At 43.7% G+C, this 17,054-nt stretch overlaps 1 protein-coding gene across 4 annotated transcripts in view; it reads left to right on the top strand.

Annotated features, from left to right (window-relative positions):
* LOC142049498 (E3 ubiquitin-protein ligase KCMF1-like) overlaps positions 1–17,054 on the top strand; it is a 55,648-nt gene that overhangs the window by 32,061 nt on the left and 6,533 nt on the right. For all 4 annotated transcript variants that reach the window (XM_075077263.1, XM_075077264.1, XM_075077265.1 and 1 more), the window contains 2 exons: positions 10,563–10,664; positions 13,938–14,112. In XM_075077263.1, coding sequence (XP_074933364.1) covers positions 10,563–10,664; positions 13,938–14,112 — 277 coding nt within the window. The remainder of the gene's footprint in view (positions 1–10,562; positions 10,665–13,937; positions 14,113–17,054) is intronic.

A 17,054-nucleotide genomic window follows, 5' to 3' on the forward strand; every position in this document is an offset into this window, starting at 1 on the left:
GCCGTGATCCCTGCTTCCCCTGGCCAACTCCCCCCAGTTAATGTACTGGGCGTGATGTCATATGGTATAGAATATCCCTTTGGTCAGTTTGGGTCAGCTGTCCTGGCTGTGCCCCCTTCCCTCCCGGCTTCTTGTGTACCCAGAAGAGCATGGGAAGCTAAAAAAGTCTTTAATTGGTGTAAGCACTACTTAGCAACAACTAAAACATCAGTGTGTTATCAATATAATCTCATCCTAAGTCCAAAACGCAGCACTATACCAGCTATACCAGTTCCTTCTTCATGAATTTGGGAGATTCCTACTACAATACCATTGATATGACACACAGCAACCATAGGAGTGATGACATACAACATAATATAGCAATTAACAGCATACCATTCAGTTCATTGGCTATTCTCACCCAAGATCAAATCCCCTTGAGGTATATACCGGACTCCTCCATCCTCCTGCAGCACCCACCAAGAGCACCCAGGTCCTCAAGCAAAAGCATGAATGGGTTTGCCTTTCCCTGAGACAGGAATAAGCCAGACTGTTTTCCCCAGCACATTTTTTACGTGCACTACAGGAACTTTATCCCCTTCCACAGTATGTAGGATTTCTGACTGGGCAGGGCCGGCTCGATTGGCAGATAGCCACATGTTAAGTCAACACAAGGGTTTTGCTAAATGTGTATCCCAGTACTTGAATGTTCCACCCCCCATTGCTCTCAGTGTAGTTTTTAACAGTCCATTGTACCGTTCAATTTTCCCAGAGGCTGGTGTGTGACAGGGGATGTGATACACCCACTCAATACTGTGCTCTTTGGCCCAGGTGTCTATGAGATTATTTTGCAAATGAGTCCTGTTGTCTGACTCAATTCTCTCTGGGGTGCCATGTCGCCACAGGACTTGTTTTATGAGACCCAGGATAGTGTTCCCGGCAGTGGCGTGGGGGACAGGATATGTTTCCAGCCAGCCGGTGGTTGCCTCTACCATGGTGAGCACATGGCGCTTGCCTTGACGGGTTTGTGGGAGTGTGATATAGTCAGTTTGCCAGGCCTCCCAATATTTATATTTCAGCCATCGTCCCCCATACCACAGAGGCTTTACCCGCTTCGCTTGCTTGATTGCAGCGCATGTGTCACATTCAAGGATAGCCTGTGCAATAGCGTCCATGGTCAAGTCCACCCCTCGATCACGAGCCCACCTGTATGTTGCATCTCTCCCTTCATGGCCTGAGGTGTCATGGGCCCACCGAGCTAGAAACAATGGACCCTTGTGTTGCCAGTCCAGATCCACCTCAGCCACTTCAATCTTGGCAGCCTGATCTACCTGCTGGTTGTTTCGATGTTCTTCAGTGGCCCGACTCTTGGGGACGTGAGCATCCACATGACGTACCTTTACAACCGGTTTCTCTACCCGGGCAGCAATATCTTGCCACAGTGCAGCAGCCCAGATGGGTTTGCCTCTGCGCTGCCAGTTGCTTTGCTTCCGCTGCTGCAGCCAGCCCCACAAGGCATTTGGCACCATCCAGGAGTCAGTATAGAGATAGAGCACTGGCCACTTTTCCCATTCAGCAATGTCTAAGGCCAGCTGGATGGCCTTTACCTCTGCAAACTGGCTCGATTCACCTTCTCCTTCAGCAGCTTCTGCTACTTGTCGTATAGGACTCCATACAGCAGCCTTCCATCTCTGATCATTTCCCACAAGATGACAGGACCCATCAGTGAATGGAGAATATTGCTTCTGGCAGTTGATTATACAGTGGGGCCTCTTCGGTGCACATCACCCCCTTCTTTGGCAGTACTCTAAAGTCTTGGCCTTCTGGTCAGTCCATAATCACTTCCAAGATTTCTGGGCAACTGGGGTTTCCTACTCGAGCCCGCTGGGTGATCAGTGCAACCCATTTACTCCACGTAGCATCAGTTGCATGGTGTGTAGAGGGGACATTTCCTTTGAACATCCAGCCCAGCACTGGCAGTCAGGGTGCCAGGAGGAGCTGTGCCTCAGTACCAACCACTTCTGAAGCAGCTCGAACCCCTTCATATGCTGCCAATATCTCTTTTTCAGTTGGAGTATAGCGGGCTTCGGACCCTCTGTATCCCCGACTCCAAAACCCTAGGGGTCGACCTCGGGTCTCCCCTGGTGCTTTCTGCCAGAGGCTCCAGGTAGGGCCATTCTCCCCAGCTGCAGTGTAGAGCACATTTTTTACATCTTGTCCTGCCTGGACTGGCCCAAGGGCTACTGCATGAACTATTTCTCGTTTAATCCATTCAAAGTCTTGTTGTTGCTCAGGGCCCCATTTGAAATCATTCTTTTTCCAGGTCACTTGATAGAGGGGGCTTACGATCAGACTGTAATACGGAATATGCATTTTCCAAAAACCCACAACGCCCAAGAAAGCTTGTGTTTACTTTTTGTTAGTTGGTGGAGACATGGCTGCTATTTTGTTGATCACATCCATTGGAATCTGACGACGTCCATCTTGCCACTTGATTCCTAAGAACTGGATCTCCTGTCTGGGTCCCTTCACCTTAGTTTTGTTTTATGGCAAAACCAGCTTTCAGAAGGATTTGGACTATTTTCTCTCCTTTCTCAAAAACTTCTTCCGCTGTGTTGCCCCACACAATGATGTCATCAATGTACTGAAGGTGTTCTGGAGCTTCTCCCTGTTCCAGTACAGTCTGAATCAGTCCATGGCAAATGGTAGGACTGTGTTTCCACCCCTGGGGCAGTTGATTCCAGGTGTACTGGACGCCCCTCCATGTGAAAGCAAACTGTGGCCTGCACTCTGCTGCCAGAGGGATGGAGAAGAATGCATTAGCAATATCAATTGTGGCATACGACTTGGCTGCCTTTGACTCCAGTTTGTATTGAAGTTCCAGCATGTCTGGCACAGCAGCACTCAACAGTGGAGTGACTTCGTTCAGGCCACAATAGTCTACTGTTACCCTCCACTCTCCATTAGGCTTCCACACTGGCCGTATGGGACTGTTAAAGGGTGAGTGGGTCTTACTGATCATCCCTTGGCTCTCCAGTCAACGAATAAGCTCATGGATGGGGATCAGAGAGTCTCGATTGGTGTGATATTGCTGCCGGTGAACGGTTGCGGTGGCAATTGGCACCTGTTGTTCTTTGACCTTCAGCAACCCCACAACAGAAGGGTCCTTCGAGAGGCCAGGCAAGGTAGACAGCTGTTTAGTTTCCTCCGTCTCCAAGGCAGCTACACCAAAAGCTCACCTGTACCCTTTTGGGTCCTTGAAATACCCTCTCCTGAGATAGTCTATGCCAAGGATGCTGGGAGCCTCTGGGCCAGTCACAATGGGGTGCTTTTGCCACTCATTCCTGGTTAGGCTCACCTCGGCCTCCAATACAGTTAGCTCTTGGGATCCCCCTGTCACTCCAGCAATACTGATGGGTTCTGCCCCTATTTATTTTGATGGCATTAGGTTGCACTGTGCACCGGTGTCCAATAGAGCCTTGTACTCCTGTGGGTCTGACGTGCCAGGCCGTCAGATCCACACAGTCCAGTAAACCTGGTTGTCCCTTTCCTCCATTTGCCTGGAGGCAGGGCCCTTCTAGTCCTGATCGTAGCGTTCGCAAGTCTGCTCTTCTAAATGCAAATCAGAAGTCTCTTTATTAAGGTTGGAAATAAAATCAGCGCTTCTACTCCTCTGTCTGCGGAACTGCCCACTGGTAATTGGAGCAGCACCTTTCTTGGAAGATCTCCCGAGTGATTTTTTTTTTTTTTTTCCTTATAACTCATGTACCCGTGATTCTAAGGTTGAAGTAGATTTTCCATTCTACTTCCTCATGTCCCTTCCGCGGTCGCGTGGGTAAAACCATAGGGTGTCCCGTGTTGTGTATCTTCTCTCTTGTGCAGAAGGACGCTTACTCCTAATTGCTGAGATACTGGTCTGTACAGGTGAGGAGTAGGACATATCTTCTTTAAGTTGCTGGACCTTCCAGGACAATTTCTCCACAGCCGAGACAAGGGAGGAAGAAATATTTGTTTCATAATCCTGGAGTCTGTCAGTCATATCCCCTACCGTTGGTGCTTCGTCATCTTCCCAGGCCATTGCTGCCAATGAGTTTGCATACCATGATGGTGCACACCGTCCAAACTTCCGCCGCATGGGTCATGTGCACTGGCCTTCATCTGGATCTTTGGATGACTGTTGATCGTCCAGGTCACCATAAATCCCCTCAAGCACAGCTAATTCCCTTAGATACTGGATGCCTTTCTCCTTGGTTGTCCATTTTCCTGGGCGATATGTAACATCATCTTTGAAGGGATACCTTTCCTTCACTCCAGACAGGAGTCGCCTCCAAAGGCTGAGGGCTTGTGTCCCTTTTCCAATGGCTTTGTTAATGCCCCCTTCCCTAGAAAGGGATCCCAGTTGTTTGGCTTCCTTCCCCTCTAGTTCCAGGCTACTGGCCCCATTATCCCAGCATCAGAGCAGTCAGGTGACAATGTGCTCGCCTAGACCACGGCTGAAATCTTTTTGCATATAGCACAGCTCACTCAAGGATAGGCATCAGGTAGTTTCCATCTCTTGTACAGGTTCCTCCTCTTCCTCTCTTCGTGATGACCCTTGTCTTCCATCATCTCTTTCTGAACAAGTTGTGTTCTGAAACAAGTTTTGTTCTGAACAAATTGTGTTCCGAGATTTCTTCTTCTGTATAGGGCCGGTTGATACTGGCACAAGTTAACTTTCTGGTTCAACTGCAGCACCTGTCATGGGGGTTGGAGTGGCCATAGTGCTTGTCGCATTCCTTTTCTTTGTATCTTTAGATCCAGAAACTTTCTCTTCCTGTTTGCTATTTGATGTTCTTAATCTGCTTATTAACCTTGGACAAAACCAAAACAATATTCCCAAGCAGTACCAATAGAAGTATCTTCACTACCCAAGGATGTTCAATATGCTGAAAAGTTGTTGTAATGAAGGAGGAGACATCATAGAAGAAGGTATCTGAGGTGCCATTCTGTATTTCCTCCATAAAAATCCTGTCAGAGGAGGAGGAGGTATAATTGCTCGTTTTCTCCATGAGGTAGCACCCGAAGTACAGTAACAGCTTTAATACAAAACCCAAATAGCAAGTTAAGCTCAAGGCCAGTGTTTTAATAACAAATCTCCTAGGCAAAACATCTCTAATCACTGCAAAGCACAGCAGACTACAAAAACCAACACCAGTCTTTAACATGTGCAGCAAAAACAAGAGCATGGTGCAGATTGGATAAACTAATATTGAGAACACAGTCGATGCTATGACCAGCAACTGTTATTATCTCAAACCCTTCTTGCCCTGTGTTGGGTGCCAAAAAGGAATGTCGTGGTTTAGCCCCCGTTAACAACTAAGCACCACGCAGCCACTCGCTCGCTCCCCCCACCCCTGTGGGATGGGGTAGAGGATCGGAAGAGCAGAAGCAAGGAAACTCGTGTGTTGAGATAAGAACAGTTTAATAATTAAAATGGTAATAGTAATAATGGTAATGATGATGATAATATTATGAAAAGGAAAATAATGAGAGAGAGAAATGAAATGGGGGGGGGGTGGGAACAGGGGGGGAAAAAACCAAAACAAAGTGCATGGGAAGCTGAAAAAGTCTTTGACTACTTAGCAACAACTAAAACATCAGTGTGTGATCAATATTATTTTCATACTGTGTCCAAAATACAGTGCTATACTAGGTATGGTGAAGAAAATTAACTCTATCCCAGCCAAAACCATTATCTTCTGAAGTTTTTATATCTAGATGTTACTGTTCCTTGTGCCAGAAGGTCTGAACTTTTTCTGAAATGTGAGGTGATGTCTTTGCTGTTTGAACAATAAAATAATAAGTAACTTGGATTTTGATACTAGTAGAAATGGTTTGTTCTCAACATTCATTATAATGTTGAGAAACTACATGTACTGCTTAGTGTTCAGACTGCTTTCTTTTTAGAAAAGTCTGTAGCCCTGCATTTAGATTTCTCTTTATGGTACAGGGGTATGTTTTGTATTTATTTTTAATGCCCAGTTCAATAATTCAACAGTTATGTGTGTTAACAATCCTAGGTTTAATTCTTGACCAAGAAGTTTGGGTGTCTTCCCAGCAGTGGGGGATATATTCATGTTTGTGTGTGAATACTGTTTATACCTGAGGAATATGTGATTATAGAAGGACATTCAGGGAATTGTTGTCTAGATATTTTTGCTGTAGATTCCTGTAAAAAATGTGCATGCTTGAAGAAAACTGTTAAAATCTTAAGTTGTGGAGAAATGACTTGTGATTTTGGACTTCTTTGTTCTGACCTCTAAGCTCTCTTCACTTCTTTAGAAATTATGTGGGTGAAGGAGAATCTCTCTCCTTAGAGCCTGCTAAGGGCATTATGAGAAGGAGTAGTAGAGGAGGTAAAATTGGTCAACCTGTTCTGAGACTCAAAGGTGTTCTGGACTTTCTGAAGAACATATGGAATAATGGTGTATATTTCTTTATTTTCAGAATTAAAGCCTCACTAATTAATATTTCTCCATTAAATGATCACGAATAATGGTCAGCAATACAGGGCAAATGCAGATGGATGTGCTGGCATTATGATGATTTTTACTCTTGCTATTGGGTTTCAGTAGAGTGGAATGATTAATAAATAAAACACAGCATTCAGGTAGAGTTTTTTTAGGGTTGCAGCTCTGAAAATTGTAAGAAATGCCATCAGATATAATTTTTCAATCAAGTTTCAGAATGAAGACAGTAGTTTTCTGCTACCCAATCTCACTTAGCAGATTCATTGTGTATTTAGAAAGGCAGAAACTAGACTGAAGTGAAAGGACCAGGTAGGGGTGGGTTGACCTTAGCTGGCTGTCATATGCCCACAAAGCTACTCTCTCTCACCTCCCTCCCCAGAAACAGGATGGGTAGAAAATATGGAAAAAAAAGCTCATGGGTCAAGATAAGGACTGGGACATTACTTGCCAATTACCATCATGGGCAAAACAGAGTCAACTTGGGGAAATTTGTTTAATTTATTGCCAATTAAACAGAGTAGGATAATGAGAAAAAAGAACAAATCTAAAAACACCTTCCCCCCACCCCTCCCTTCTTCCAAGACTCAACTTCACTCCCAACTCTTCTACCCCCTTTTCCTTCACTGAGCGGCACAGGGGGATGGGGAATGGGGGTTGTGGTCAGGTCATAATGCTGTGTCTCTGCTGCTCCTTCCTCTTCATGCTCTTCCCCTGCTCCAGCATGGGTCCTTTCTATGGGATACAGTCCTTCAGGAACGGACTGTGCCAGCGTGGGTCCTTTCCACGGGGTCACAAGTTCTGCCAGAAAACCTGCTCTTGTGTGGTCTCCTCTCCATGGGCTACAGCTTCCTTCAGGGCACATCCACCTGCTCTGCTGTGGGGTCCTCCACAGGCTGCAGGGTGGATATCTGCTCTACCATGGTCTTCCATGGACTGCAGCTTTATTTTACCCTTTCTTAAACATGTTATCACAGAGGTGCTACTACGGTCGCTGATTGGCTCAGCTTTGGCCAGGGGTGGGTCTGTCTTGGAGCTGATGGGAACTGTCTCTATTAGCCATGGGGGCGAGCTGCTTGCTCACTTCCTCCCTGCCCCTAGTGGGATGGGGAGGGAGAATTGGAAGTGTAAAAGTGAGAAAAATCTTGGATTGAGATAAAGACAGTTTAATAGGTAAAGCAAAAGCTGTGTGCACAAGCAAAGCAAAACAAGGAATTTATTCACTACCTCCCATCTGCAGGCAGGTCTCTAGCCACCTCCAGGAAAGCAGGACTCCGTCATGCATAATGGATACTTAGGAAAACAAACACGATAATTCTGAACATCCCCCCTTCTTTCTTCCCCATGGTTTTTATTGCTGACCATGATGCCATATTGTATGGCATATGGTATCCCTTTGCTGAGTTGGGATCAGCTGTCCCAGCTGCATCCCCTCCCAACTTCTTGTACATCCCCAGTCTATCTGCTCTTGGGACAGTGTGAGAGAGAGAAAAGGTCTTGATGCTGTGTGAGAGCTGTTCAGTAATAGCGAAAACATTGGTGTGTTATCAACATTTTTGGTCACAAAGCTAAAGCATAGCCCTATACTATGCTATGAAGAAATTTAACTCTGTCCCAGCCAAAACCAGTATACTTGTATAAATAGGGAGGTGGTGGTAATAAGAGAACAGATCTAGAAATTGTCAACTGTGATGTCTAAAGCTTAACTGCCTTAAGGCTTTTTAATAATTTCCTGGAATTCATTCAAAGTAATATGGTGGTCTGTTAATTTTAAGGGATGTTAAGAGCACGGCTGCCTTCTCCAGTTCAGGACTCCCTTGTGCTCAGCTACTGAAGCCCAGCCCATGGACCTGGGGCCTCTACCTAGGCTGAGGGGTGCATCTGTCACTTTCCCATTTGCAGGTTCAACCAGTAGTGAAGCTGAGCATGTATTCTAGAGACCTGTACGCACACAGAGGATGCTGACATGGCCCGTCACACAGATGACCACAGACACAGTTCTGCCTTCAACGGCACCTACATGTAGGACTTGCATAAAACATAAGTATAGGCAGCCAAGTCCCCTTCCTCTTCAGCTGGTAGAGATAGGTCACTAGTGAAGGCACACACACACAATACTCTCTAGATTCACAAGTGCACACAGATTCACTGTGATCCCTTGAGTACTGGCATGGCCCCCTTTGTCTGTCCAGTACCCCTGCCTAGATCCCAGGCACTTACCTGCTTCAGAGGTCTCCTACTTGCCAACTAGTCCAGCTTGATGCTCACTAGCAAACACGCACTCATCCCACAGGCACTCCACGTTTGCAAGTCCCCCTGGGCATACCAGCACAGACCCTTGCCTGCTTCTTACTCCTGCCTAGACTCGAGGCTCCTCTGTACTCATTAGCTAGTCCAGCCTGAAGTTTGCTAGCCAATACACATGTACACCAGGTTTGGGGAAGATGCAGACACTCATCCTCCCTTTCCCCCAGCAGCTGGCACCACATGGGCTGTGACTGGTGGTCCTGCTCCAGCCACCAGTGCTAGGCCATTTGCTCATGCTGGTTCCCCCCCTTAGCTTTTTTGGGTGACACACCATTCCAGCCCCAGTGGCTGGAGGCAGCTCCAGTAGCTAGCTGATGTTAAGACCCCACTCCGTTCAGTAGCTGACACCACAGGACAGCGGTGCCTGTACCCCTGGTCTAACTGGAGTAGCTGGCACCAAATCCACTCATGAAAGCCCCCCCTAGTAGCTAGCGCTCCAGGCACAAAGTTTGTAGTACCTGCCCTAGGTCTAGAGAGCTATGGCCCCTCCAACTACTGATGCTTGTTCCAGTAGCTTGACACCACAGGGGCACCTGCAGCTCCAGTCTGACCAGTAGCTGGCAGTGAATTTCATTCACACATACACAGGTCTCACCAGTAGATGGCACTAGGTCCTTTCAGCATACATATGCATGGGGTAGAGAGTGAGATTATGTACAGAGATTGTTAAGAAAAGATTTAATGAGAAGATATAAGACAGGACAGACTGCGATGGGTCAGGCTCAGGGCTCAGCCAGACAAACATACTGACCATCTCTGTTTTACATGTGACTGGCCCACTTTATACCCCTTTCTATCTACCCTCCCCTTTGTTCCTCCCTGCTTTCTCTTCCCCCTGCATGTCTCTTCATCGGTTTGTATGGCTCTATTGATTCCCTCACCCCTCCCAGTCTGGTGTCTTGGGGTCTCCCTCTTAGTTTACAGTCTTATCAGTTGCAAAATCCAGGTTGATCTTCCTGGAAGAGTAGTTAAGAACTAACATACTGTGTGGAAGTTTCTCCTTTCTGGCTTATTAACCTGTGATCTGTCAAACTTTAAGGCTGGCCTGCAAAACTGTTGTAAAGGACTTTTAAGGCACGCTTCTCTCAGGTGGATGCAAAGTCATTGGGAGGAAACATAAAAATAATAAATGAAGATTGCTATGGCAGTAAGTGTCCCTAGATTTTTTTAAAATCTGTGTTTAGGCTTAAGGAAAAAACAAAACTAATACCATCTCCCAAAATACTTGGTAGGAATAAGGAGTTTCTCTTCTCTGCTAAATCTCTACTTGCATGTTGTCTCAGTGGTGATACTTTAATGAATAGTCACATCTGGTTTCATTCTCTTTCCCACACTTCTATGGTGAGATGAATGAGAAGTTTCTTGGGGAATTCAAAGAGCAGTAAACAAACTTGATAATGTCATATGCAGGTACATACAAGCAGTAATCCTGTGTAACCAGACCTACTGTCTGTGCTGGAATTGACACATAAAGACAAGTTTGAAAGCCAAAACATTGCAGATAAGATTTGAAAATTTTACTTTTGGGTTTCCATGGTATTATTAAAAGCATAACTACAAGGAAAAGTGAGTCTTAAAAAGATATTAAAATTAACAGCTGCATTTGAACATGTTTACTGTTTTATACCTGTGGCTGTGTAGATATAGGATTAGAATGTGATATTTAAAGTATAAGAATCCATGTCAAGTGATCAACTCTGAATTATGTGTTTTGTGATTTGTGTAAAGTTGGTTGTGTTTGGTTTTTTTCTCACTTTGTTGTTTCAGATTTGTCCAATATGTGCAGCATTACCTGGAGGGGATCCTAATCATGTCACAGATGACTTTGCAGCTCATCTTACACTGGAACACAGAGCTCCTAGAGATTTAATATCCTTTCTTAAGTTGAGGGAAAAGGGATAGTCTATTCCTTATGATAGCTGTAACTACTTGTTTTGACTTCTGTAGTCAAGTGGCTTCATCGCTTTTGCTTATTTTTTAGAATTGGTGTTTAGTTATAGGGGACTTGTATGTCTGGATTTTTTATATATAATATATATTTATATCTATCAGACTGTGAATGGGCTTTAGGTGTAGCTTGACAATGTGGGTGTGTGTTTTTGTCTTATTCCTGATAGCAAAACCTTTTAAAGATGCTTTTGACACCCAGCTCTTCTTTCTGCACTGCAGTTTTTACCCTTCTTGGTCATTAGTTCTGATGCAATTTTGCATATGGGAAAGCAGCAATCCAGGTGCAATAGTGTGTTATAGATAATTACAAGACCAAAAGCAGTAAATTTCACCAAAAGCAAACGTGTTAGAGAATGCTTTGAACTTTGAAATTGAGTGATTTTAAGTGTTTGATTAGTTTTATCACTATATTTCAATAGGGTAGTTTCAGCCTGTTATTTATTGACCTTTTTTAAAGATATAACTAGAAGAGCTATCAGGAGACTTCCTAGGGATTAGGGCTGTTATCTGCAGATTGTAATGATATAACTACCCTTGATGACTGAAGAGCTCAAACTGTCAGTTTCTTTGCACTTTAAGTACAATTTTCTTTTGCATTACTTGGTCTTAGGAATAGTAATGTGGCTTGGTTTTTGCTGTACAAATATCTACAACAATTTCAGATGATACTCTTACTTCATGGAAGTACAGGCCGTCATGAAAAGCTCTCGTTAAGTGATCCCCTAGAAATTATTTATCTTTCTGTATCTCGTTAAAAAAAATATACTCCTAGTGTAATTTGATAGTGCCCTTTTTGTTCGGGGCTTCTTAAAAGAAAAAAAAAAGGCCTAACAACTCAAGTTCATTATATCTACTACTACCAACATTAGAGGAAATGGTTTCACTTTGGTTGTGATCTGTACTTATGTTTAAATTTGTTAACATTTCAATTGTCAGTCCCAATTACACAGTGAAATTAACTTCCTATTGAAGTAGATGAGGTGTTGGATTAGAATTCACACTTCTGGAACTTTTCCTCCCCCTCCCATATCAGTGATGTCACATAACTTTTAATTGGGAAATATATGTTTATTCCTAGCTACATAAGAGCTAGAGAAATCAGAATAATATTTTCAGTTACTGAATAAGGCCACAGTGTCAGCCATCACAAAACTGATGGGGGGGAGCTTTATAAATTGGACAATGTTATAATTATAGAAAATGCACATGGAAGTTTCAGTACAACATTGCTTTAGCAATCAGTGTTGGCAAGTCCACAAAACTTGATAGGGAAAATTTTTCTGGATAAGCTGTTCTATGTTTGGTGCTATTATATGTCTTCTGACAGCTAAGACTAAAAGGAAGAAAAATGGGGAGAGATTTCCCTCTGCCCAGTTGCTAGCGGTTTAGGAAAGGCTATTATCGTCTGTGTAGCAGTTAGAAGGGTTTTTTAAGCTGTTTTAAATGGCTGCACATATTTCTTGTGAAGAATCCTGTGCAGCCACTGCAAGATATCACCTTTATCCTTGGAGACTCTGGACAGCTCTTTAAATTCCAGTTTCTTTCTTAAACAATTTTCAACTTTTTTGTTGTTTAAAACACAACTTCAGTCTTGACCATGTAAACGGTTCTAGCTTGATTGTTTTCAGTATATGTTTGCAATGAGTTAAGAGCTCCAAATGCTTTTCTAACCCCAGCATAGTTGGGTGAGACATCAATATACGCTTAACTAATATTTAAATAATGTTGTTTATCTTAAAAACACTTTGAAAGGTGCAGTTAGGAAGCTACTAGGATCCTTTTTCTAAATGAGACCACAGTTGGAATTTTTCAAAGGATTTATATTAAAAATGTTCTAGTTATCTTATTTCCCAAGTTTACTTTAAAAAAATCCCGGAATGGGGACTTTTTCTGTCAGATGTAACATGAGAGCAGTAGTCAATCAGTAAAATATTAGTGACAATGTTCTGTCACTACCAGTATCCAGTATCAACAGATTCAAAGGAGGAACAAACCAATCTGTGCTAGACAACTATATTCTGTCCCAAAGGAGATTTTTTCCCCCCTCCTGAACTCTGCAATTGAAATGTTTTATGCTCTATAGCATAAGAGATTTGAAAGAGTCAATTCTTCCTGAAAGTATTTATTATAGTAACTGGATATTCTTACTTGCCAAAAGAAGTCTAATAATTTTTCAGTCTTAAATTTCTCAACTCAGTGATATCATGAAGAAATGAATTCTACACCATAATCGTACGTTGCGTGCTAAGTGCGTTGGGCACCAGTCTGATACAAGTAATAGATTTTATACAAGTGATAAACATGCTGTTTTTGAAAATAAGAAAATTGGAGATAAGGTGAGCTAAAGGTACTAATTTAGAAATTGGAAAAATAAGATATGTCTAAGTACGTTATTTCCTAGCCTAGTAGCTAATTGCACTAGTGCTTCTTAAGATAAAAGGAAGCTTTAGCTAGACCATCTTGGGAGCACTCATATGTTAACACTGTTCTGGGAAAGATCATCTTTAAATGATTTGATGATAGTCTCTTAGTATGTATGAAAAAGCTTATATTTCAAGTCATAGCTTTTATAGACATCTAAGAAATGTGGGAAATAAAGTTAAAGGGCTTGTTTTCATAATTGGAGCAAATGGAATTTGTGTAGAGAAAGAGAGGGAAGATGAAGTAAAGGGGTATGACAGAAGTGCTGAATCCTCTGTTGACCTGCAATTCCTTGAAGACTGGAGTGGGTGAAATTCCTTGGGTAAAAGTGTCAAATGCAATAATTACTGTGTGCTCTTGGTAAGAATGACAATAAAACTTTGTAAATTATTTTCAGTATTTAAATACCCTTCTTTCCCAATTTTGATGTTAAAATCCTTGTCTGTTGAGTAGTGTGTTCTGCTGAATATGCATCATCAGTTTAAATTACCTAGTAGAAAGCTTTGATCCAAGAGGCAGGAAGTCCATCCTGACATTTTTTAGACATGATAAAAAGCATGGGAAAGATGAATTTGATGCAAGCAGCCCTGGGTGTCTTGGGTTCAGATCTATAGGTCTGGCTGGCACCATAGCTGTGAATGCATTATGCTTATAAAGTTGAATCATTGTTTTATGAATGAGGAATAGCGTGTTGCCTGATTATTCCACCTAGTAAATGTTCTTGCTGTTTAATACTTGATAGCAAAAGACTTTTCTTAACTGCTTGGTTACGATGAATCTAGTGGCGTTCGGCATGTACGTAGAATGTTTCACCCAGGCCGGGGTTTGGGAGGCCCCCGTGCACGTAGATCAAACATGCACTTTACTAGCAGTTCCACTGGTGGGCTTTCATCTTCTCAGAGTTCATATTCTCCAAGCAATAGAGAAACCATGGATCCTATAGCTGGTAAGAGCTGTAACCACTGATTTTAGCTGAGAGTCCTTAAATAGACTTTGAAACAAAATCCAAGATGATAATAGTTGCCTTGTTTTTCTGTGTTTTGAAAAAAAAGTAAAAAAAAAAATGCTTCCCAATGTCATAATTGATGGATGTTTACTGATGAAAGGTATCCTTGGATTGTCTACAGGGATTGAACCTGGGACTTCTGAAATGAAAAACACTGCCCCTTTAGCTTGTACTTTTAAATTTAGAGACTTTCCCATGACTGGCCTGTCCACAGGTGGTATCAAAGAATGGTTGAGGTTGGAAGGGACCTTTCAAGATCATCTAGTCCACCCCCCAACCCCCCCAAGCAGGGCCACCTAGAGCAGGTTCCCCAGAACCATGTCCAGTCAGGTTCTGAATATCTTCACGGATGGACTTCATAACCTCTCTGGGCAACCTCTTACAGTGTTTGACCACCTTCATGGTCAAAAGTGGGTTTTTTTTGTTCAGATGGATTTCATTTATTTTAATTTGTGCCCATTGCCTCTTGTCCTGTCAGTGGACAGTACAGAGAAGAGTCTGGCTCCCTTTCCAGGCAGGTCCAGAGGAGGGCCACAAAAATTATCTGAGGACTGGAGCACCTCTCCTATGAAGAAAGGCTGAGAGAGTTGGTGGTGTTCAGCCTGGAGAAGGGAAGGCGGTGGGGAGACCTTATTGTGGCCTTCCAGTACTTAAAGAGGGACCATAGGAAAGATGGGGGCAACCTCTTTAGCAAGGCCTGTTGTGACAGGACAAGGGGTAATGGTTTTAAACTAAAGGAGGGTAGATTTAGACTGGATATAAGGAAAAATGTTTTTACTATGAGGGTGGTGAAACACTGGAACAGGTTGCCCAGAGAGGTGATAGATGCCCCATCCCTGGAAACATTCAAGGTCAGGTTGGAGGCAGCTCTGAGCAACCTGATCTAGTTGAAGATGTCCCTGCTCACTGCAGGGGGGTTGGACTAGATGACCTCTAAAGGCCCCTTCCAGCCTAAACCATTCTATGATGCTATTCCTTCATTCCCTTCCATCAGATATTTATATACACTGATAAGATTCCTCCCCCTTGAGCCTTCTCTTTTCCAGGCTGAAGAGTCCCAGGTCTCTTAGCCTCTCCTCATATGATATGTATGTATGTATTTTTAAATGTAACTATTTCTAACAACTAAAGATAATATCTTAATCAGTGATCTGGATGAGGGGATCAAGTGCACCCTCAGTAAGTTACTTTGCAGATGACACCAAGTTGGGCGGGAGTGTTGATCTACCTGAGGGTAGGAAGGCTCTGCAGAGGGACCTGGACAGGCTGGATCGATGGGCTGAGGACAATTGTATGAGTTTCAACAAGGCCAAGTGCCAGATCTTGCACTTGGGTCACAACAACCCCATGCAAGGCTACAGGCTTGGGGAAGAGTGGCTGGAAAGCTGCCAGGCGGAGAAGGACCTGGGGGTGCTGGTTGACAGCTGGCTGAATATGAACCAGGTGTGTGCCCAGGTGGCCAAGAAGGCCAACAGCATCCTGGCTTGTATCAGGAATAGTGTGGCCAGCAGGAGTAGGGAAGCAACCGTGCCCCTGTACTCGGCACTGGTGAGGCTACACCTTGAATAGTGTGTTCAGTTTTGGGCCCCTCAGTACAAGAGGGACATAGAGTTGCTGGAGAGTCTCCAGAGAAGGGCAACGAAGCTGGTGAAGGGTTTGGAGAGCAGGTCTTATGAGGAGCATCTGAGGGAGCTGGGATTGTTTAGTCTGGAGTAGAGGAGGCTGAGGGGAGACCTTATCGCTCTCTACAACTACCTGTGAGGAGGTTGTAGCGAGGTGGGTGTTGGTCTCTTCTCCCAAGTAACTAGCGATAGGACGAGAGGAAATGGCCTCAAGCTGCATCAGAGGAGGTTTAGATTGGATGTTAGGGAAAATTTCTTTACTGAAAGAGTGGTCAGGCATTGGAACAGGCTGCCCAGAGAGGTGGTGGAGTCACCATTCCTGGAGGTGTTCAAAAAAGCGTGTAGATGTGGCACTTGAGGGCATGGTTTAGGTGACATGGTAGCGTTGGGTTGACGGTTGCACTTGATGATCCTAGAGGTCTTTTCCAACCTTAATAATTTTATGATTCTAACCACCATTACCTACTTCAGTGCATCTAGCTTTAATTTGCCATGTGTATAGAGATGTTACAGATGAATCTTAATTTTTTTAGCACAAACCAAGTGCTGTACTTGAGTTCAGCAAGATGTGAAATTGGTTCAGTTGGAACCAATATTATTGATAGACATTTAAAACGTGCTCAGTTTAATTTCAGATTACAGTTTGGATGACAGGCTTGCTGATTTTTAGGAGGTCTTTTAACTCTTAAAATTCTTAAATAACCGTACTTTAATAAGCATTTCATATAGAGCTGAGCAACAGCCCTGCCTTAAGGCTGTGCAAGAGGAAGTTAAGCCTGAATTCAACCTTGAGCTGACTGACACAGGTAACTCACGAGATGAAGGAGACTGGACCCTTGTCTCTGCTTGGGGCAGAAGGAAAAACCTTCCCCTAAAGTGCCCCTATGTAACAGATGCAGTGCTCTGGGGTTGGAGAGTGAAGAGCACATGAGTAACATAGAGGATCCAGGAAAAACTAACCATGCAAAGTTGATCCAACCATCCACCCTGCATTAGAACCAGTGCCACCAGAAAAGCACATAAAGTATTAGTAAATGGAGACTCCTTACTGAGAGGCACCAAAGCACCCATTTGCCGTCCAGACAATTTCTCTAGAGAAGTTTGCTGCCTACCAGGAGCTCGCATTTGTGATGTCACTGAGAGGCTGCTGAGCCTGGTGAACCCTACAGATTATCATCCGCTACTACTATTCCATGTAGGGTCCAATGATACTGCAATGAGGCAACTGTAGAACCATCAAGAGAGACTATATGTCCCTCG

Source organism: Phalacrocorax aristotelis, chromosome W (genome assembly GCF_949628215.1).
Source record: "Phalacrocorax aristotelis chromosome W, bGulAri2.1, whole genome shotgun sequence".
Lineage (NCBI taxonomy): Eukaryota > Metazoa > Chordata > Aves > Suliformes > Phalacrocoracidae > Phalacrocorax > Phalacrocorax aristotelis.